The sequence below is a fragment of the Oncorhynchus kisutch genome, linkage group LG11 (genome assembly GCF_002021735.2).
Source record: "Oncorhynchus kisutch isolate 150728-3 linkage group LG11, Okis_V2, whole genome shotgun sequence".
Classification (NCBI taxonomy): domain Eukaryota; kingdom Metazoa; phylum Chordata; class Actinopteri; order Salmoniformes; family Salmonidae; genus Oncorhynchus; species Oncorhynchus kisutch.
In genome coordinates this window covers 30,028,520-30,051,143 of record NC_034184.2, presented here as the reverse complement: position 1 = coordinate 30,051,143, position 22,624 = coordinate 30,028,520, and the positions used below count along the sequence as shown (strand labels likewise).

General features: G+C 42.9%; 1 protein-coding gene across 2 annotated transcripts in view; it reads right to left on the bottom strand.

The window, feature by feature from the left end:
• The window catches only part of LOC109899770 (attractin-like protein 1), a 338,304-nt gene that overhangs the window by 273,488 nt on the left and 42,192 nt on the right, over positions 1 to 22,624 (bottom strand). For both annotated transcript variants that reach the window (XM_020495283.2, XM_031835623.1), the window contains exons 2-3: positions 503 to 586; positions 157 to 270 (exon numbers count right to left, since the gene is read on the bottom strand). In XM_020495283.2, coding sequence (XP_020350872.1) covers positions 157 to 270; positions 503 to 586 — 198 coding nt within the window. The remainder of the gene's footprint in view (positions 1 to 156; positions 271 to 502; positions 587 to 22,624) is intronic.

Here is a 22,624-nt window from a genome sequence, read left to right as displayed (position 1 = left end):
GTTGCAGTATGTGTAGATTCTACAATCCTCTGTATTATTTAGCTACATGTGTTCTGCACAAATTAGGCTTTGGAGGTATACAGTATTTGGTGTTCATGCACAGTGACGCGCATACTAGAGAGTAAACATGTATCTACATAGAGTATGATGACAGACCTGAATACTGCGACCAGAGGTGCATAGATGGAGTCTCCGTCATAGACGTACGTGTGGTCCCAGCTACATTCCGTGGCAAAATGGTTGAAGCGCAACCTGAGCACAGCGTTTGGGCTGGAGGACAGAACATAGAACATGGTTTAAAACGGACCGCAGAGGTAACTAGAACTTCACAACTGCCCACATCTGACCAGGAGTCTTTACATTAGACAAAGAATTTAACACTAAGACCATTGAACAATGACGTTAATCAGTCTAAGAATGAATTCGTACTGCACGGAATGTAGAGAAAAGGGGGTATGAATAGCGATAGGCGGGAGGAGGAAAGAGAGAAAGAGCTACTTACTAGCCCTCGATCAGCCAGGTGCACTTGGTCTTGTACTTGTAGTTGATTGGTCCATCGGTGAGGGAACCCGATGGCTCTGTTAACCTAGCAAAGAGTGAAAAGCAGCAATTACTACGTGGAGAGAGGGATGGATAGATAGGTCACTATTTAAAAAGAAGATGGAGAATAAGCTATAGGATGAAAAATGCCAGAGGTACAGCCGACTAGCGATAGCTAACACTAACTATCCCTTATTCCCTCAGTCACTAGAGGGTATAAGCTTAATTTAAACTCCAAATAGGTGAGAATGAAGAAATGTTGTTCCATTTGCAACATTGACTGTCCCAATTAGGCCTACTAATAAAACACACTGTTATTATACTCCTTTCCCTCTGCACAACAATCATACATCATGAATAAGAAAACTGGCCAATATATCAAATCTATTATATGAGGCCAATAAACATCACCAGGAAAACACCTGCATCTCTTGGCTGAGTAGGAACACATAATAGAATGGCACTCAGCATAGTGAGAGACGGGAAGGGAGACAAATTTGTCAGCCGTGGTTTTGCCTGCTGCATTTTATGTGCATATAAATGAAAAACTACTCCAACCTGTCTATCATATGAGCCCATCAATGTGGTGCAGCTACAGTACATTTCCTGTGAGTAAGTGTCGTCTAAGGTGTGTGTTTGAGTGTCTGTTTGTGCGTTGGCGTTCTCTACATGTGATCACATTGAGGGCCTTCCTCATTTCAAATGGGGAATTTAGGGACAGATATGGGTCTGCTTTAAGGAGTCCTTAACTGAACAACAATCCCAACAACCATCTCAACCAATTACACTGAAACCAGGGCCATCATTTTCTGTAAACAAATCTGTGCGCAAGATGCAATTTGAAGCGTGGTAAATTTACTGTTGAAGAAAAAGCCCCTTTATACTAAAGCCATAATAACATACAGTGGGGCAAAAAAGTATTTGGTCAGCCACCAATTGTGCAAGTTCTCCCACTTAAAAAGATGAGAGAGGCCTGTAATTTTCATCATAGGTACACTTCAACTATGACAGACAAAATGAGAAAATATTTATTTTCCACCATAATTTTCAAATAAATTCATAAAAAATCCTACAATGTGATTTTCTGGATTTTTTTTCTCATTTTGTCTGTCATAGTTGAAGTGTACCTATGATGAAAATTACAGGCCTCTCTCATCTTTTTAAGTGGGAGAACTTGCACAATTGGTGGCTGACTAAATACTTTTTTGCCCCACTGTACATGTATTTTAAGTTGCTATCTCTTGGGCCCCCCACTGGCCTGGGCCCCCCACTGGCCTGGGCCCCCCACGGGCCTGGGCCCCCCACAGGCCTGGGCCCCCCACGGGCCTGGGCCCCCCACGGGCCTGGGCCCAGGGGCTCCAGCCCTGCTAAGCCCCTGCATTAAACCATCCCTGACTGAAACCACAAGAGAAAATACAAGAGTGTAAAAGAAAATCTTTAGCTTTCACATTCAGAAATTCATCTGCCCTGTTTAATGGACATTACCTCCATCTTCAGCCACACATCCCTATAGAGATTATTAGACAATGCTATTTTCAGTTCACCCTGATGTAATGGGACAAAACAGAAGACTATTGAAGGAGAGCCAGGAGCTGATGTCTTCAGGACATTGACATGTCCCCAGTATTTGACATAGCATTCTCACTACTGGGAACCTGGGACACTGTGGTCAACTGGCACCTAGCCACATCACTCCCTGGCATCAGCCTAGAACACAAACCCTCCAACTACACGGTGTGTGTGTGTGTGTGTGCACGTGCGCGTGCACGTGCGTGTGTGTGTGTGTCTAGGGGCTGAGTCGTAGGGGATCTAAGGCTGAGCAGTGACTCTCTCATATTCGCATATCAGCAGAGCCAAGACCTTATCACAATGACCTTATGTCACAACATATCATGTAGAAGACACAACAACAATGACTTCTCAACAACCTTGATGCACAGCAGAATATGCATTAATGGAACCGCTCTGCAAACTGACAGAAATCACACCTCTGGAATCATGCAGAGAGTACATTCAGCATGGAGTGAATTTAGCGAACCCCCTACTGAGTGGCATGACGGAGACAGAACGACAACTGCACTTTACACAGTTCCATTTTCAAAGGCATCTCCAGGGAATTATACAGAGAGAAAGTTAAAGAGAGTCAGAGAGAGAGATAGAAAGAGAGAGAGAGTGGCCGAGAGCCAGCAGAGCGACTAGACTAGCAAAAACCCAAACTAAGCTGCATTGCGTTGCGTGTCTGAGCTAGGAGCTAGTACTGACAGTACAACCCATCTGGCAGAGGTCATCCAGGACAACCAGTTCAGGGCCTGTGGCAGGATGAGGAAGACAGACAGACAGACAGACAGACAGACAGACAGACAGACAGACAGACAGACAGACAGACAGACAGACAGACAGACAGACAAGACAGACAGACAGACAGACAGACAGACAGACAGACAGACAGACAGACAGACAGACAGACAGACAGACAGACAGACAGACAGACAGACAGACAGACAGACAGACAGACAGACAGACAGACAGACAGACAGACAGACAGACAGACAGACAGACAGACAGACAGACAGACAGACAGACAGACAGACAGACAGACAGACAGACAGACAGACAGACAGACAGACAGACAGACAGACAGACAGACAGACAGACAGACAGACAGACAGACAGACAGACAGACAGACAGACAGACAGACAGACAGACAGACAGACAGACAGACAGACAGACAGACAGACAGACAGACAGACAGACAGACAGACAGACAGACAGACAGACAGACAGACAGACAGACAGACAGACAGACAGACAGACAGACAGACAGACAGACAGACAGACAGACAGACAGACAGACAGACAGACAGACAGACAGACAGACAGACAGACAGACAGACAGACAGACAGACAGACAGACAGACAGACAGACAGACAGACAGACAGACAGACAGACAGACAGACAGACAGGACAGACAGACAGACAGACAGACAGACAGACAGACAGACAGACAGACAGACAGACAGACAGACAGACAGACAGACAGACAGACAGACAGACAGACAGACAGACAGACAGACAGACAGACAGACAGACCAGACAGACAGACAGACAGACAGACAGACAGACAGACAGACGACAGACAGACAGACAGACAGACAGACAGACAGACAGACAGACACAGACAGACAGACAGACAGACAGACAGACAGACAGACAGACAGACAGACAGACAGACAGACAGACAGACAGACAGACAGACAGACAGACAGACAGACACAGACAGACAGACAGACAGACAGACAGACAGACAGACAGACAGACAGACAGACAGACAGACAGACAGACAGACAGACAGACAGACAGACAGACAGACAGACAGACAGACAGACAGACAGACAGACAGACAGACAGACAGACAGACAGACAGACAGACAGACAGACAGACAGACAGACAGACAGACAGACAGACAGACAGACAGACAGACAGACAGACAGACAGACAGACAGACAGACAGACAGACAGACAGACAGACAGACAGACAGACAGACAGACAGACAGACAGACAGACAGACAGACAGACAGACAGACAGACAGACAGACAGACAGACAGACAGACAGACAGACAGACAGACAGACAGACAGACAGACAGACAGACAGACAGACAGACAGACAGACAGACAGACAGACAGACAGACAGACAGACAGACAGACAGACAGACAGACAGACAGACAGACAGACAGACAGACAGACAGACAGACAGACAGACAGACAGACAGACAGACAGACAGACAGACAGACAGACAGACAGACAGACAGACAGACAGACAGACAGACAGACAGACAGACAGACAGACAGACAGACAGACAGACAGACAGACAGACAGACAGACAGACAGACAGACAGACAGACAGACAGACAGACAGACAGACAGACAGACAGACAGACAGACAGACAGACAGACAGACAGACAGACAGACAGACAGACAGACAGACAGACAGACAATAAACAGGCGCTGTCTGAGCTGAGATAGGCCAAACAACGCTACATTATACCACTCATGACAGGAGTTGGATCAAGGCCCTTGAGGGGCAAATGTGATGTCTCCCTGTAAAACAGACAGATTGCAGCACAGCCTGACTCCAAGGCGGCATACTTACAAATACCGCCAAGTGAGTGAGCTTCCACCTGGTTATGTTTGGGCCTCTCTCACTCTAGCTCTCGGCCACTCTCATTACCGCTCATTCACACTCACTCTCTATCTATTTCTCTCTCACACTCTATCTCACTTTAATCCCAGGGATTGGAATAGAACTATTCATCTATCTCGAAGGCAGAGCTCAGATTGCCGTACTACGCAGTTCTTATCCAATCCAAACAGACTACAACCAACAAGCTCAAATATTCAGATGAAACTCTTATGTTATTGGTGTAATGTCAGTTTGCGAGAGAGAGATATGTGTAGGTGAGTGTTTTCTACTCTGAGCCTGGGAGGAATATATTACTGACCGCCTGCAGTCATGATGGAGACATCAAAGGCACAATTCATACTGTATTCCATGCAGGTAACAGACATTGTGGAGAGTATAATGATACAGATAGCAGTACATTAATAGGCCTATGCTCTTTCCTTTAGTGTTAAACCCTTAACCTGGACAAGCACATTGATCGTTTTTCTAAAGAGCATTTGAAGGACATGAGGATGAACGGTCAGACTTTTTAGACTTCAATCATGCGCCAATCTGACCACATTCAGGCCTATTGTCAAGAGGGGTCTGAGGCTGAGCCTTATAAGCATGAAATGCTACTAGGATTTAACGAGTGCATCTCAAATTGGGGTGAAGTGTGGAGGCCCATACATCTTTAATGTGGACCTGGAATGTCTTTGAAAACCGCCTGAGAACCTGAGCCACTCAAAATGCACACGCAAAATTCCACAACACCCAACACCGAGTTTTCACAGCGAGGTAGCTTTAGAAGATTAGACCAGCAGCAGACTCTCCCACAGAACGCAGGAAGACGAGGAGGCTTTAAACAAAGTGCTTCTCCTCCTCCTTTTAGAATTCCACAAGAACAGAGACACATAAAAAGGCAGAGGAGTGGAGGTATGGGAGGCGAGTCAACCGTTATGAAATATTAATCTCCTCTGAGTGAATAATTGATTGTGTGTAGCAGATAGATGCACAGCGGCCGGTGTGAATCCCTTGACACTTCAGACTAGAAATGCAAGTTCCTCAGGTGGTGTAGGTAAAAGTAACTAACTATCTCTTTTCATCATCCCCCCTGCTATGCTCTCTTCCTCTCTCACTGTCACTCTCTTCCTTCCTCTATCTCTCTTTCACACACACTTGCTTTCTGGGAAACAGATCATATCACACACATTCTGACCTGAAAAAGAAGTGGAAAATCCCTATTGGTTTCACTTCCCTAAGGACACACCGACAGACTGGGAGGGGGAGCAGAAGAGACTGTGACAAATATCTATTGCAGAGGAGAACAGGGAAGGATATACTGTAACATACAGTAGCCTATCACAGCCCGCTAACCTAGTGACACCACAGGAAGCACGTGCTGATCTATATGACCTCTGACCTCTAGTCCACACGTGTCTAATTTAAAAGGTTCTGGTTCCTTGGAGAGAAGACATCATCCTGTGACCTCACCATTAGTTTACTCCCAACTCTCTGCTCTCGCTGAGTCAGACTCTCTTCACAGCTGCGTTCTCCCCTACCACTTCTCCTCCTTCAACTTTCCTCACTGCACAATTATAGCAAATTGTTCATGATGCACAGATTTTCAGTCAGCTACAGTACTTTCTGCTTGTTACTTGGTAGCAACACTCCATGTTTCTTCTCTCCTGGGCTGTGTTCAGTGTTCTGAGCATACCTGTCCCACTCAGGGAGCTCTGACTGACCTGTCTCTCTGCCAGAAGCAGATCAAAGACTTGCTCCCACACTGCACAAGGGCTCTTGTACTAATTCATGAGTCCAGAGAGACTACATGGCAGAAGCGGAGAGAAGTGGTGAACAGGACCAGTTAGATAACCTCATTAATACAGCCTGGCACTAGAGGGAAATGGTATTAAGAGAGGCCTCATGCATACTGACACTATGGATCACATGGAGGAAGAGCATGCCCATAGTTCAGGTTCACGTGAGGAAGATATACAGTGTGAAATGAGTCTATGTGGGAAGTTTTTGTTCTTTTGATTTCTGTAAGCAGTAGCTGGAGAGGTGTACAGTATGGATAAACAGGAGTAAAATCAACCATTACTTAGATTTATCAAATTCCTCAAATGTCTCTGAAACAATGAATAATACAGAAGACTGATATGCAAATCCCTATAGTTAAATATCTGGTCACTCTGTCATTATCATGAGTGTCAATAAAGCACAGTCATGCTTCCCTCTCTCTATTTTTCAACCAATAAAAACACTCCAAACTCAGGAAAACAGAAATGCATTATATTGTTCAACATATAGAGAGTCCAAGTTTGTGAAAACTTTCACCCAAGGGTAAGTATACATACACGCATACACACACAAACAGACACACAAAGACAGATCTAGCTTGTGGACAAAGAGCTTAGTGAGTGTCCAGTCAGCTGATAGTGACCTCATCTCAAGTGTTATACAACGTCGTCCCCTGTTAAAAAACTAATAAAAATACTCCCCTGTTCAAGACAACTGCTTTCTCTGGGGACAGAGCAGGACCACTCCCTTGCTGTCACATAGCCTCTATAGAGATTAGAGAACGACCGAGCTGATATATTGGGAGGATATTGACCTTTTCAAGTCTAACGGCCATCAGCCCTTCTCTATCGGCATTGCCGATAGTCCCTCTACATTGCAAAACTGCTGCTATGCCAGCCGCCACTCAATGCCTGAGCCACGAGCACTGCACAATGCAGAGGAGCTGGGGAAATTTGCAGCAGCAGCAAGCTAGCTCATTCTCCAACTGAAAGGTGCAGTATTGAGAAACGGATGAATTGACACAGTGTCCAAAATACAACTCCTGTCGCAAATATTAGTTTAGTTTAATTCACTAATAATAAGGCTTATGTCAACATGCCGTGACATGCATGCAATAAGCAAGCTAACTAGCTAAGCAGATAGCTATGTTACCTGTTAGCAAAGATTGCGATAACCCTTTTATCTGTGGTGTTAACTAGCTAGCTATATTAGCTACTATGCTAGATAGCTGGCTAGATAAACATGGTGCAAAGATATCAGATAAGATCTAATAGCCAACATACAGTGCCTTCGGAAAATATCCAGACCCCTTGACTTTTTCTAAATGTTGTTATGTTACAGCCTTATACTATAACTGATTAAATTGTTTCCCCCCCCCCCCCCATTAGTCTACACACAATACCCCATAATGACAAAGCAAAAACAGGATTTATTTGACTGAAATATCACATTTACATTAGTATTTGAACCCTTTACTCGGTGTTGTAATCACCTTTGGCAGTGATTGGCAGTGATTACAGCATTGAGTCTACTTAGGTATGTCGCTACAAGCTTGGCACACCTTTTATTTGGGGAATTTCTCCCATTCTTCTCTGCAGATCCTCTCAAGCTTTGTCAGGTTGGATGGGGAGCGTCGCTGCACTGCTATTTTCAGGTTTCTCCAGGGATGTTCGATCAGGTTCAAGTCCGGGCTCTGGCTGGGCCAGTCAACATCATTCAGAGACTTGTCCCGAAGCCACTCCTGCGTTGTATTGGCTGTGTGCTTAGGGTCGTTGTCCTGTTGGAAGGTGAAACTTCGCCCCAGTCTGAGGTCCTGAGCGCTCTGGAGCAGGTTTTAAACAAGGATCTCTCCGTACTTTGCTGCATTCATCTTTGCCTCGATTCTGACTGGTCTTCCAGTCGCTGAAAAATCCCACAGCATGATGCTGCCACCACCATGCTTCACCGTAGGGATGGTGACTTGTTTCCTCTAGAAGTGATGCTTGGCATATCAGGCCAAAGAGTTCAATCTTGGTTTATCCGACCAGAGAATCTTTTTCTCATGGTATGTGAGTCTTCAGGTACATTTTGGCAGACTCCAATGTGCCTTTTAATTAAGAATGGCTTCTGTCTGGCCACTCTGCCATAAAGGCCTGATTGTTGGAGTGCTGCAGAGATGGTTGGCCTTCTGGAAGGTTCTCCCATCTCCACAGAGGAACTAGAGCTTTGTCAGACTGACCATCAGGTTCTTGGTCACCTCCCTGACCAAGGCCCTTCTCCCCCGATTGCTCAGTTTTGCCGGGCGGCCAGCACTAGGAAGAGTCTTGGTGGTTCCAAGACCTCTTTCCAACCTCTTTCATTTAAGAATGGAGGCCACTGTGTTCTTGGGGGCCTACAATGCTGCAGAAATGTTTTGGTACCCTTCCCCAGATTTGTGCCTCGACACAATCCTGTCTCAGAGCTCTACAGACAATTTCTTCGATCTCATGGCTTGGTTTTTGCTCTGACATGCACTGTCTACTGTGGGACCTTATAGACAGAATCATGCCCAATCAATTGAATTTACCACAGATGGACTCCAATCAAGTTGTAGAAACATCTCAAGGATGATCAACGGAAACAGGATGCACCTGAGCTCAATTTCAAGTCTCATAGCATAGGGTCTGAATACTTATGTAAATAAGGTATTTTACTCAAAAAATGTAACAGTACAGGGAAGGAAAAGGCTAATAACGTAGTCCGGGAGATCAGGCAAGAGGTTGATCACAGGAAATCTGATCGGCCAAAGTACAGGCAGGGAATAGGCAAAAAAGCGTTGTTAGTGAAGACTAATACGAAAATAAACAAAGCTCTAAATAGAATGTGTATCAAAACAAACAATACCTCACAATGATGGGGTGCAAAGAACTTAACTAAATAGTGTGTGTAAATGACATACAGGTGTGTGAACAGGTGATCAGAATTCAGGTGATTGGCATCTGGAGTGTGAGCTGCATTCAGGGGATCTATGTGTTTGAGAGTGGGAGCTGGAAAGTGGTCTGGAAAGTGAGCCGCATTCAAGGGATTGAGAGTGTGAGTTGGAAGCAGACGTTACATTATGGGGTATTGTGTGTAGATTACTGAGTTTTTTTATTTATTTAATTTAATCAATTTTAGAATAAGGCTGTAACGTAATAAAATGTAGAAAAATATCAAGGGGTCTGAATACTTTCCGAAGGCACTGTAGCTCGCTAAGGTTAGTTGGTTATCATTTTGAACATGCACCAACGAGCCATCTGATTTGCAGTGTAATGTTAGCTTCTTAATGATGTGCTGATCTGACCAGCCACAATCGTATCTGTAAATTGACGGTGGATAGTTGGATTAGATTATTGTCATAATAAGAAAAAAAGGCGTTTTAAAATTCCAAAAGAAAGGTTGTCAATAGGTTCAGCTACCTAAGAATCTTCTTGCATTTTTATGGTCCAAGTAAGCTGTAGATCAGCGTGTGTGTGTGCGTTCTCACTTCTCAAACTATGGGCAGATTTGAGTAATTCAGACAGAACGTGCATCGTTGTTTCAGATTTATTCCTACCGTCGCTCTCCTTACTAGATATTTTGCATGTTATTGCTTGGTAACAAATATCTTCACCGTTGAGCTAGTTATCATAGTAGCAGTAAACAGCAGCAAGTGATATGAGCGATGGAGAGAGATGTGAGGAGATGTGAACGGGAGAGGAGTTACAGCCTCGCTCTATCCAATTGTAGCAGTAGAATCAAATTACAACCCGCCCCTTTCTTGACAGATAGCTGAACTAGAGTTCAGTCCTGGCAGCTGACTTGTTTAGAGATGCGCCCTGACAAAATATATTTTTGTCATCTGTACCACCATAGACTCCACTGATTAGCCAAAACAAACTCTATAACGCAACCCATGCACACACTCCTATTGAATATGCATTCAGCTGTGTTGTGAGTATGCCTATACCATCTTCATTTATCATGTTTATCAAGAGATGTACCATTCAAATACAATTATTACCATTATGTTGTTAAGATAGTTTTTTACCAAAGTCACATTTATTTCATACATGCATACATAGCTGTCTCTGGGAAATTTTGTCATCAACATTTTCAAATTGAATGACATTTAATATGAACATAAAATGGCAGCCAACGGCCTACTTGACCCCCAATAATCGGTATCAGCATCGGCCATAAAAACTCCATAACGGTTCTTATCTAATAGAGATATGGTACTGTACTTGCATACATTGCACACAAACACCCGTCTCCTCCAGGCTATTGCAGTCCTGTGAATGGACAATGATAAATGAATCATGGGTGACTGCTACATTGTTCACTTAATACACACAGATACAGTAGCAGGGTCCCATAGCTGTGTCTGCTAGTGAAGATGGAGATATGTTATCGCGCTCCCGCTGAGAGTGTGTATGCGTGTGTGTGCGTGTGTGTATTGTATGATACATCAGATGATCGGACGATGGCAGCCTCAGGCAAGTCCAAAGGGGGAGGGGTGTGCCTCTTCATAATCAACAACTGGTGCCCTGCTTCCAGTGTGAAGAAAATCTAGAGCTTTTGCACACCTGATATAGAATACCTCTTGATAAGCTGCAGACCTTTTTATCTGTCAAGAGAGTTCTCGTCCATAATTATCACCAAGCTGTCTACATCCCTCCACAAGCCAACCCCACTCAACGAACTGTATGGGCCCATAAACAAACACCCAGAAGCACACCCAGAAGCAGCAGTTCTGGTGGGTGGAGACTTTAACGTGGGGAGACTTAAAATCATTCTACCTCACTTCTACCAATACGTCTCCTGTGCCACTAGGGGCACAACAATTCTAGACCACACATACAAGGCCCCTCTCTCGAGGCTACAAGACTGTTTTGCTAGTAGACCGGTTTATATTCCGGGATTCATCCGATAGCATTGATACATTTACCACATCAGTTACGGGCTTCATTAATAAGTGCACAGACGAGGTCGTCTCCACAGTGACTATACGAACGTACCCAAACCAAAAACCATTATCTATGCTGGGCTAAAGGCTAGAGCTACTGCTTATAAACGCAAGAAAGCCCGCCAAGACCTCAGACGAGACATCAAACATGCAAAAGGACAATATAAAAGGAAGGTGGAAAACTATTACACTGGATCTGACCCTCGTCGGATCAGGTCATCTCATCTCAATGCTCGTTGAGGCCAGGTCATCTGATGCAGCACTGTTCTTGCCATAATATGGACTTGGTCTTTCACCAAATAGGGCTATCATCTGTGTACCACTCCTACCTTGTCACAACACAACTGATTGGCTCAAATGCATTAAGAAGGAAAGATATCCACAAAGGAACTTTTGACAAGGCACACCTGTTAATTGAAATGCATTCCAGGTGACTACCTCATGAAGCTGGTTGAGAGAATGCCAAGAGTGTGCAAAGCTGTCATCAAGGCAAAGGGTGGCTACTTTGAAGAATCTCATATAAAATATATTTTGATTTGTTTAACACTTTTTTGGTAACTACATGATTCCATTTGTGTTATTTCATAGTTTTGATGTCCTCACTATTCTATTGTCTATGTAGAAAATAATACAAATATAGAAAAACCCTTGAATGAGTAGGTGTGTCCAAACTTTTGACTGGTACTGTACATATCTACCTCAAATACCTCGTACCCATGCACATTGATCTGGTACTGGTACTCCCTGTATATACAGTAGCTTCATTCTTGTTAATTTTATTCCTCTGTGTTACATTCTTTTTTTACTCTGCATCATTGGGAGGGGCTAGTAAGCATGCATGTGTATTCGGTGCATGTGTCAAATAGAGATGTATTTTATTTGATAATCAGTGTAAGAGGGTGAAGATTGAGTGAAGGTATTATCATAATCACTGCATGATTTTGAGTGTGCATGCAAGTGTGTGAGTGTACATGCATGTGAGTGCATGTAGTAGAGAGACAGACAAAGGGATGATGGATGACCCGTTGTGTAAATAACCTTGACCACCCGTCCAGGCATCCCTTATTAAAATCATGAAAATAGTGTAAAAGGGGCAGTAAGAGGATAGATTGATGTTTGTAGGTCTCAAACATCTTGCCATGGTCCAGCAGCATTACAGCAGCAATTCATTCATCTGCAGACCCCAGGAAGAGAAATGGCATAGCTTTGACATTCTTTTCAAAAATAAGGTCAGGCTTAAGTTAATAGAATCGAATCTGACCAGCCCCTCCATTCACCCTCAACCAATACAGTGGGGCAAAAAAAGTATTTGGTCAGCCACCAATTGTGCAAGTTCTCCCACTTAAAAAGATGAGAGAGGCCTGTAATTTTCATCATAGGTACACTTCAACTATGACAGACAAAATTAGAAAAAAAAATCGAGAAAATCACATTGTAGGATTTTTAATGAATTTATTTGCAAATTATGGTGGAAAATAAGTATTTGGTCACCTACAAACAAGCAAGATTGCTGGCTCTCACAGACCTGTAACTTCTTCTTTAAGAGGCTCCTCTGTCCTCCACTCGTTACCTGTATTAATAGCACCTGTTTGGACTTATAAAAGTATAAAAGACACCTGTCCACAACCTCAAACAGTCACACTCCAAACTCTATTATGGACAAGACCAAAGAGCTGTCAAAGGACAATAGAAACAATATTGTAGACCTGCACCAGGCTGGGAAGACTGAATCTGCAATAGGTAAGCAGCTTGGTTTGAAGAAATCAACTGTGGGAGCAATTATTAGGAAATGGAAGACATACAAGACCACTGATAATCTCCCTCGATCTGGGGCTCCACGCAAGATCTCACCCCGTGGGGTCAAAATGATCACAAGAACGGTGAGCAAAAATCCCAGAACCACACGGGGGGACCTAGTGAATGACCTGCAGAGAGCTGGGACCAAAGTAACAAAGCCTATCATCAGTAACACACTACGCCGCCAGGGACTCAAATCCTGCAGTGCCAGACGTGTCCCCCTGCTTAAGCCAGTACATGTCCAGGCCCGTCTGAAGTTTGCTAGAGAGCATTTGGTTGATCCAGAAGAAGATTGGGAGAATGTCATATGCTCAGATGAAACCAAAATATAACTTTTTGGTAAAAACTCACCTCGTCGTGTTTGGAGGACAAAGAATGCTGAGTTGCATCCATACCTACTGTGAAGCATGGGGCTGGAAACATCATGCTTTGGGGCTGTTTTTCTGCAAAGGGACCAGGACGACTGATCCGTGTAAAGGAAATAAGGAATGGGGCCATGTATCATGAGATTTTGAGTGAAAACCTCCTTCCATCAGCAAGGGCATTGAAGATGTAACGTGGCTGGGTCTTTCAGCATGACAATGATCCCAAACACACCGCCCGGGCAACGAAGGAGTGGCTTCGTAAGACGCATTTCAAGGTCCTGGAGTGGCTTAGCCAGTCTCCAGATCTCAACCCCATAGAAAATCTTTGGAGGGAGTTGAAAGTCCGTGTTTCCCAGCAACAGCCCCAAAACATCACTGCTCTAGAGGAGATCTGCATGGAGGAATGGGCCAAAACACCAGCAACAGTGTGTGAAAACCTTGTGAAGACTTACAGAAAACGTTTGACCTCTGTCATTGCCAACAAAGGGTATATAACAAAGTATTGAGAAACTTTTGTTATTGACCAAATACTTATTTTCCACCATAATTTGCAAATAAATTCATAAAAAATCCTACAATGTGATTTTCTGGATTTTTCTTTCTCATTTTGTCTGTCATAGTTGAAGTGTACCTATGAGGAAAATTAGAGGCCTGTCTCATCTTTTTAAGTGGGAGATCTTGCACAATTGGTGGCTGACTAAATACTTTTTTGCCCCACTGTATGTCAGTGTGATAAATCAGAGACATCTAACTGAACATTGTGGACACCATCAACCATGAGATACAGTAGAATAGAGCTACTGTATTTAGCTCTTTAACAACTATTTTGTCAAATGAAAGGTTATGAATATTCAAAAAGGCTTATGGTAAAACATAGGCTGCTGAGTGGTCACAGATCTGCACATAAATACAGTGACTCTGACCCTAGGGCTGGGCAGGATAGCATATTTTACTCTACAGTATACCGGTATTGATGCAGGGACCTGTTTGGGTTTCTATTTTACCTTGTATAAAAGTATTTAAATGTTTTGTTTGTTATATGTGTTACACCACTAGTTTTGTGCAGTCCGTGAACGTGTTGTTCTTTTTGAACAACTCTTTTTACTGACTCGAGAGTCATGATGCTTTTTTTTCTGTGTGACTCGTTCATTTTGTTGATCCTTTGACCTACTGGCCGGTTTTCATGAATTACCACAGCCACAAAGTTCGCTTTTTGGTCTTAATTTAATTGAAGGTAAGGGTTCGACCAAATGTTAGCAGAGGTTAGGGTTAAGATTAGATTAGATTTAAAATCAGATTTCAATAACATAAATTGTAGAAACAGGCAGGGTTTAAGACTTTGTGGCTGTGGTAACTTGTGATGACCCTGCTCACTACAGCTGGATTAATACGCATTCCTCTGGCTCAGCAGCTCCGGAGACCTGCTCCAACCAACAATTGTAAAATAGATCATGCTGCAGGCAGCAATAACAGCATAGAGAAGAAACATATATGTTTAGCACTGTCAATTGATTGCATGGTGCAAGAATTAAATGCAATTAATTGATTATTGAATGTTACGATGGACACGGCTTTGTAGAACCAAAACATACACACTGTCTCTGCTCAACAAACTCGAACCCGAGAACAAATCATTTGGGGTGCTGCAGTTCGCAAACGATATTGTGCTTATCACCCTCACGGCTGTCAAGTAATGCATTCCACCAAGAGTCGTTCACAATCAAGTCCAGTTGCAGCCACAACTAGTCCTTGTTTCAAATGTATCAAAAATGTATGTTATTTGTATGCCTAGCAATCAACACATGTACATTGTTTAAAGCACACTTTTACACGTCTCAGTCACAAATGACAGCTCCAATAAACACCTCATGATGAACTGGAGGCTTGTAGAATCAATTTTAAGTTCACCGTTTGCCGTTAGGGGGTCCTGCATGCTCTGGGCATTACTGGCTCAAATCAATAAAATTAGTCTAAACATTCCTTGTTTTTACTGAACAAGTAGGGGGGGGGGGGGGATCAGAGTTAGTAAAAAGAGCCAAACTTCTCGTCACTATACACCCCTCCACCAAGTGTAATGTCAGTTTTTATTTGCTACTTGAATCGTCTCTCTCTCTCTCTCTCCTTCCTTCCTTCCTTCCTTCCCCACACACACACACACACAAACAAGCCCCACCGCATGTCACTCAAAGAGACGTTTTTGCTCAACCACGACTCACAACAACCACTCATGTCACATTCACTCACAGCGAGTCTTCATGGTCAATGCCGCTTTCCACTTTGCTTCTTAATATAGATCTACAAGTGTTCTATAATTACACTATTCGTTTGTGTATCTTACTGTCTGCAAACAGTTAGTTTGTGAGCGGTTGAAGATGTGTTTTACCTGGGCCACGCAAATCGGGGGTTAAACACACGCCAATCGCCGGTTGAAGGTATGTTTTACCTGGGCCACGCCAATCGGCAGTTGAAGGTGTGTTTTAGGATGCTAAAGGTGTGTTATGGGCATGGAGGTTGTATGATAGCATCAGGGACAACACCCCCTTCTGTGATTGGGGAAGCCTTTCGTGGGAAGGATATTAGAAGACAATTGGAGGTTTACTTAGAGTTAGTTGCAGCTATAATATGTTTAGCAGTGCATATATTATGGTGCAGCTACATGGATAATGTCAGACATTGATTCTGGTAGTATTGGATAAATTGATAAATTCAGGGTGTAGCAGCTTGATCATCATGGTACTTTTTGGTAGTGAGTTTACAGGCATATATTTTGCTAACTATAATTAAAATGATGGTAAGTGGTGAAATAAGTATTGCTAGATATAATTGTAATGACTTGTAAAAAAAGACGATCAGTCTTTACTTGGCTAAAAGAGGAGGAATATAATATCTATTGTTTACAGGAAACTCACTCTACAATCAGATGAGGTTGTATTGAAAAAGGATATATTTCTGTCATGAGCAAAGAGACTCAAAAGGGGTGATGATATTAATTAATAACAATTTCGCTCCCAATGTGCAAACTGTTCAAACAGATCCGAAAGGAAGGTTGATGATTTTAAATATGCAGTTTTGAATAACTCATCTATATTGTCCAAATAATGATGATCCACACTTCTTCGAAAATTATATATACTAATCTATCGAGCTCTACCTCAGAGAGGGAGATTATAATATATGTACCCCAATGGATCGTAAAGGAAGTCACACTACAAATAATTGCCCTCGTGCACTTAGGGAAATTACAAATATCATGTGTGAAGGCCAAATTGCAGAGGAGGAACTTCTTGATGCAATTAAAGCCTTTAGGCCAGAGGAAACTCCAAGGCTGGATGGCATACCAGTTTAGGTACAATTGAAGTCGGAAGTTTATATACACTTAGGTTGGAGTCATTAAAACTCGTTTTTCAACATCTCCACAAATTTCTTGTTAACAAACTATTGTTTTGGGAAGTCGGTTAGGACATCTACTTTGTGTATGACAGGCCATTTTTCCAACAATTGTTTACAGACAGATTATTTCACTTATAATTCACTGTATCACAATTTCAGTGGGTCAGAAGTTTACATACACTAAGTTGACTGTGCCTTTAAAAAGCTTGGGAAATTCCAGAAAATGACGTCATGGCTTTAGAAGCTTCTGATAAATTATGTCAATTAGCCTGAGTCAAGTGGAGGTGTACCTGTGGATGTATTTCAAGGCCTACCTTCAAACTCAGTACCTCCTTGCTTGACATCATGGGAAAATCAAAAGAAATCAGCCAAGACCTCATAAAAAGAAATTGTAGACCTCCACAAGTCTGGTTCATCCTTGGGAACAATTTCCAAACGCCTGAAGGTACCACGTTCATCTGTACAAACAATAGTATGCAAGTATAAACACAATGGGACCATGCAGCTGTCATACCGCTCAGGAAGGAGATGCATTCTCCTAGAGGTGAACGTACTTTAGTGCGAAAAGTGCAAATCAATCCCAGAACAACAGTAAAGGACATTGTGAAAATGCTAGAGGAAACAGGTACAAAAGTATCTATATCCACAGTAAAACGAGTCCTATATCAACACAACCTGAAAGGCCGCTCAGCAAGGAAGAAGCCACTGCTCCAAAACCGCCATAAAAAAGCCAGATTACGGTTTGCAACTGCACATGGAGACAAATATCGTGCTTTTTGGAGAAATGTCCTCTGGTCTGATGAAACAAACACAGAACTGTTTTGCCATAATGACCATCGTTATGTTTGGAGGAAAAAGGGGGAGGCCTGCAAGCCGAAGAACACCATCCCAACCGTCGAGCACGGGGGTGGCAGCATCATGTTGTGGGGGTACTTGGTGCAGAAGGGACTGGTGCACTTCACAAAATCGGTGGCATCATGAGGTAGGATTGGTTATATTGAAGCAACATCTCAAGACATCAGTCAGGAAGTTAAAGCTTGGTCGCAAATGGGTCTTCCAAATGGACAATGACCCCAAGCATACTTCCAAAGTTGTGGCAAAATGGCGTAAGGACAACAAAGTCAAGGTATTTGAGTGGCCATCACAAAGCCCTGACCTCAATCCTATAGAAAATGTGTGGGCAGAACTGAAAAAGCATGTGCGAGCAAGGAGGCCTACAAACCTGACTCAGTTAAACCAGCTCTGTCAGGAGGAATGGGCCAAAATTCACCCAACTTATTGTGGGAAGCTTGTGGAATGCTACCGAAATGTTTGACCCAAGTAAAACAACTTAAAGACAATGCTACCAAATACTAATTGAGTGTATGTAAACTTCTGACCACTGGGAATGTGATGAAAGAAATAAAAGCTGAAATAAATAGTTCACTCTACTATTATTCTGACATTTCACATTCTTAAAATAAAGTGGTAATCCTAACTAACCTAAGACAGGGAATTTTTATTGTGAAACTGAGTTTAAATGTAAGATGTATGTAAACTTCTGTCTTCGACTGTAGATAGCCTCTGCTCAGGTGAAAATAACCCACTTAGAGAACCACCACCCAACTCGGCATACAGAGTAACCCACTCTTTTCTGAACAGTGAAATCGGTCCTAAATGAACTGAAAGACAAAAAACATACTGGAGTCCCATGCTTGTGTATGTGTGTGTCCACCAGTGCACATGCTTGCATTAGTGTGGGTGAGAAAGAGTCTACCAGCCTTTAAATGCTGGTCTACCACTTTGCTGATGATGCAGGCATGACTGTGAAGACAGAAATAATCCTCATTACAGCAGTGTGTGTGTGTGTGTGATGACGTTGGATGGTATGTGAGAACAGAAAGACCCTTCATTATAGTACTACTACTACTATTATTACCCACAGTGTACAAGCAGCCCACAGAAGGAAAATTACATAGGGAGGTTTAACTTAAAAGCCTTGTGTAGTTTAACAGTACCTTGTGCTAAAAATATTCCCACAATGACATATATTTTACACTGATATTATTGTAAAATCCTAAACACACTACGGATTATGATGAGGGAGGAAAGACTGCAATAGTAATTGAACACAAAGCAGATGCAACAAAACAACAAACACGTGTGAGACATCGAAATCCTCATTAACAGATACTTCTGATTCCAAGATGGCGTAGCAGTCAGACATCTTTGTCTTTGTCTTGTCCCATGTATATATCTTTGTCTTCGCATTCTTTTTAATATTTTTCCAAAACCTCAACTTCAAAATAGTGTCCTGCAACCCGCCTCACCCAATGTGTTGAGGATCTGTTTTTTTCCTAAAGTATTTCTATTTACCTCCGAACTGGAATACCTCAACTGAAGCTAGCTAGCTAACTAGCTAACAGCTATCAGCTGCTAGCTAGCTAACTAGCTAACAGCTATCAGCTATCAGTCAGCTAACCACTGCTAGCGGTCAGCTATCAGTCAGCTAACCACTGCTAGCGGTCATCAGCTAACCTTCAGCTCGGAAAGCTCTCGCCAGTTCGTACAACGCATTTCAAACCAGAGCATACCGGATCTATCTCTCCATATCCCCGGATATCTACCGCAAACTATCTACCGCTAACCAACCATGTTGTTCCACCTCCCATATATGTGATGAAATCACCTGGTTTAAATGTCTCTAGAGACTATATCTCTCTCATCATTACTCAATACCTAGGTTTACCTCCAATGTACTCTCTTCCTACCATACCTTTGTCTGCACATTATGCCTTGAATCTATGCTATCGGGCCCAGAAACCTGCTCCCTTTACTCTCTGTTCCGAACGTGCTAGACGGCCAGTTCGTATAGCCTTTAGCCGTACCCTTACCCTACTTCTCCTCTGTTCCTCTGGTGATGTAGAGGTTAATCCAGGACCTGGAGTGCCTAGCTCCACTACTACTCCCCAGGTGCTCTCATTTGTTGACTTCTTTAACCGTAAAAGCCTTGGTTTCATGCATGTTAACATTAGAAGCCTACTCCCTAATTTTACTTTATTCACTTCTTTAGCACATTCTGCCAATGTCTTTGCCGTGTCTGAATCCTGGCTTAGGAAAACCTACAAAAACCCTGACATTTCCATTCCTAACTATAATATTTTCCGCCAAGATAGATTTGCCAAAGGGGGCAGCGTTGCAATCTACTGCAGAGATAGCCTGCAGAGTTCTGTCTTACTATCCAGGTCTGTATCAAAACAATTTGAGCTTCTACTTCTACAAATTCACCTTTCCAGAAACAAGTCTCTCACCGTTGCCACTTGCTATAGAACACCCTCTGCCCCCAGCTGTGCCCTGGACACCATATGTGAATTGATTTCCCCCCCCATCTATCTTCTGAGTTCGTGCTTATAGGTGACCTAGAAACACCCCGGCCATCCTACAATCTAAGCTTGATGCCCTCAATCTCACACAAATGATCAACTCCAAATCTGTAAATACGGGCACCCTCATAGATATCATCCTAACCAACATGCCCTCCAAATACACCTCTGCTGTTTTCAACCAAGATCTCAGCGATCACTGCCTCATTGCCTGCATCCGTAATGGGTCCAAGGTCAGACAACCACCCCTCATCACTGTCAAATGCTCCCTAAAACACTTCAGCGAACAGGCCTTTCTAATCGACCTGGCCGGGGTATCCTGGAATGACATTGACCTCATCCGTCAGTAGAGGATTAGAGGTTGACCGATAAATCGGAATGGCCGATTAATTAGGGCCGATTTCAAGTTTTCATAACAATCGGAAATCTGTTAAAAAAAAATTATATACTTTTATTTAACTAGGCAAGTCAGTTAAGAACATATTCTTATTTTCAATGACGGCCTAGGAACGGTGGGTTAACTGCCTTGTTCAGGGGCAGAACGACAGATTTTCACCTTGTCAGCTCGGGGATCCAACCATACAACCTTACAGTTAACTAGTCCAACGCAATAACGACCTGCCTCTCTCTCGTTGCACTCCACAAGGAGACTGCCTGTTACGCGAATGCAGTAAGCCAAGGTAAGTTGCTAGCTAGCATTAAACTTATCTTATAAAAAACAATCAATCATAATCACTAGTTAACTACACATGGTTGATTATATTACTAGATATTATCTAGCGTGTCCGGCATTGCATATAATCTGACTGAGCATACAAGCATACAAGTATCTAAGTATCTGACTGAATGGTGGTAGGCAGAAGCAGGCACGTAAACATTCATTCAAACAGCACTTTCGTGCGTTTTGCCAGCAGCTCTTCGTTGTGAGTCAAACATTGCGCTGTTTATGACTTCAAGCTTATCAACTCCTGAGATGAGGCTCGTGTAACCGAAGTGAAATGGCTAGCTAGTTAGCGCGCGCTAATTGTCGTTGTGTTGCTGGTTGGAGCCCAGGGAGGAGCGAGGAGAGGGACGGAAGCTATACTGTTACACTGGCAAAACTAAAGTGCCTATAAGAACATCCAATAGTCAAAGGTTAATGAAATACAAATGGTATAGAGGGAAATAGTCCTACAATTCCTATAATAACTGCAACCTAAAACATCTTAACTGGGAATATTGAAGACTCATGTTAAAAGGAACCACCAGCTTTCATAAGTTCTCATGTTCTGAGCAAGGAACTGAAACGTTAGCTTTCTTACATAGCACATATTGCACTTTTACTTTCTTCTCCAACACTTTGTTTTTGCATTATTTAAACCAAATTGAACATGTTTCATTATTTACTTGAGGCTAAATTGATTTTATTTGTGTATTATATTATGTTAAAATAAGTGTTCATTCAGTATTGTTGTAATTGTCATTATTACAAATACATGTTTTTTTAATTGGCCGATTAATCGGTATCGGCTTTTTTGGCCCTCCAATAATCGGTATCGGTGTTGAAAAATCATAATCGGTCGACTTCTATAGAGGATGCCTGGTTATTCTTTAAAAGTGCCTTCCTCACCATCTTAAATAAGCATGCTCCATTCAAAAAACGTTGAACCAGGAATAGATATAGCCCTTGGTTCACTCCAGACCTGTCTGCACTTGACCAGCACAAAAACACCCCCCCCCCCCTTTCCTATCTTTTTCAAACAGAAATTTACATCCTGTAGTACAAACTCAAAACAGTTCTGGGACACTGTAAAGTCCATGGAGAATAAGAGCACCTCCTCCCAGCTGCCCACTGCACTGAGGCTAGGACACATTGTCACGACCGATGAATCCACAATAATTGAGAATTTCAATAAGCATTTTTCTACGGCTGGCCATGCTTTTCACCTGGCTACCCCTAACCCGGTCAACAGCCCTACGCTCCCCACAGCAACTCACCCAAACCTCCCCCACTTCTCCTTCACCCAAATCCAGATAGCTGATGTTCTGAAAGAGCGGCAAAATCTGAACCGGGCTAGACAATCTGGACCCTCTCTTTCTAAAATTATCTGCAGAAATTGTTGCAACCCCTAATACTAGTCTGTTCAACCTCTTTCGTATTGTCTGAGATTCCCATAGACTGGAAAGCTGCCTCAATCATCCCCCTCTTCAAAGGGGGAGACACTCTAGACCCAAACTGCTACAGAACTATATCTATTCTACCCTACCTTTCT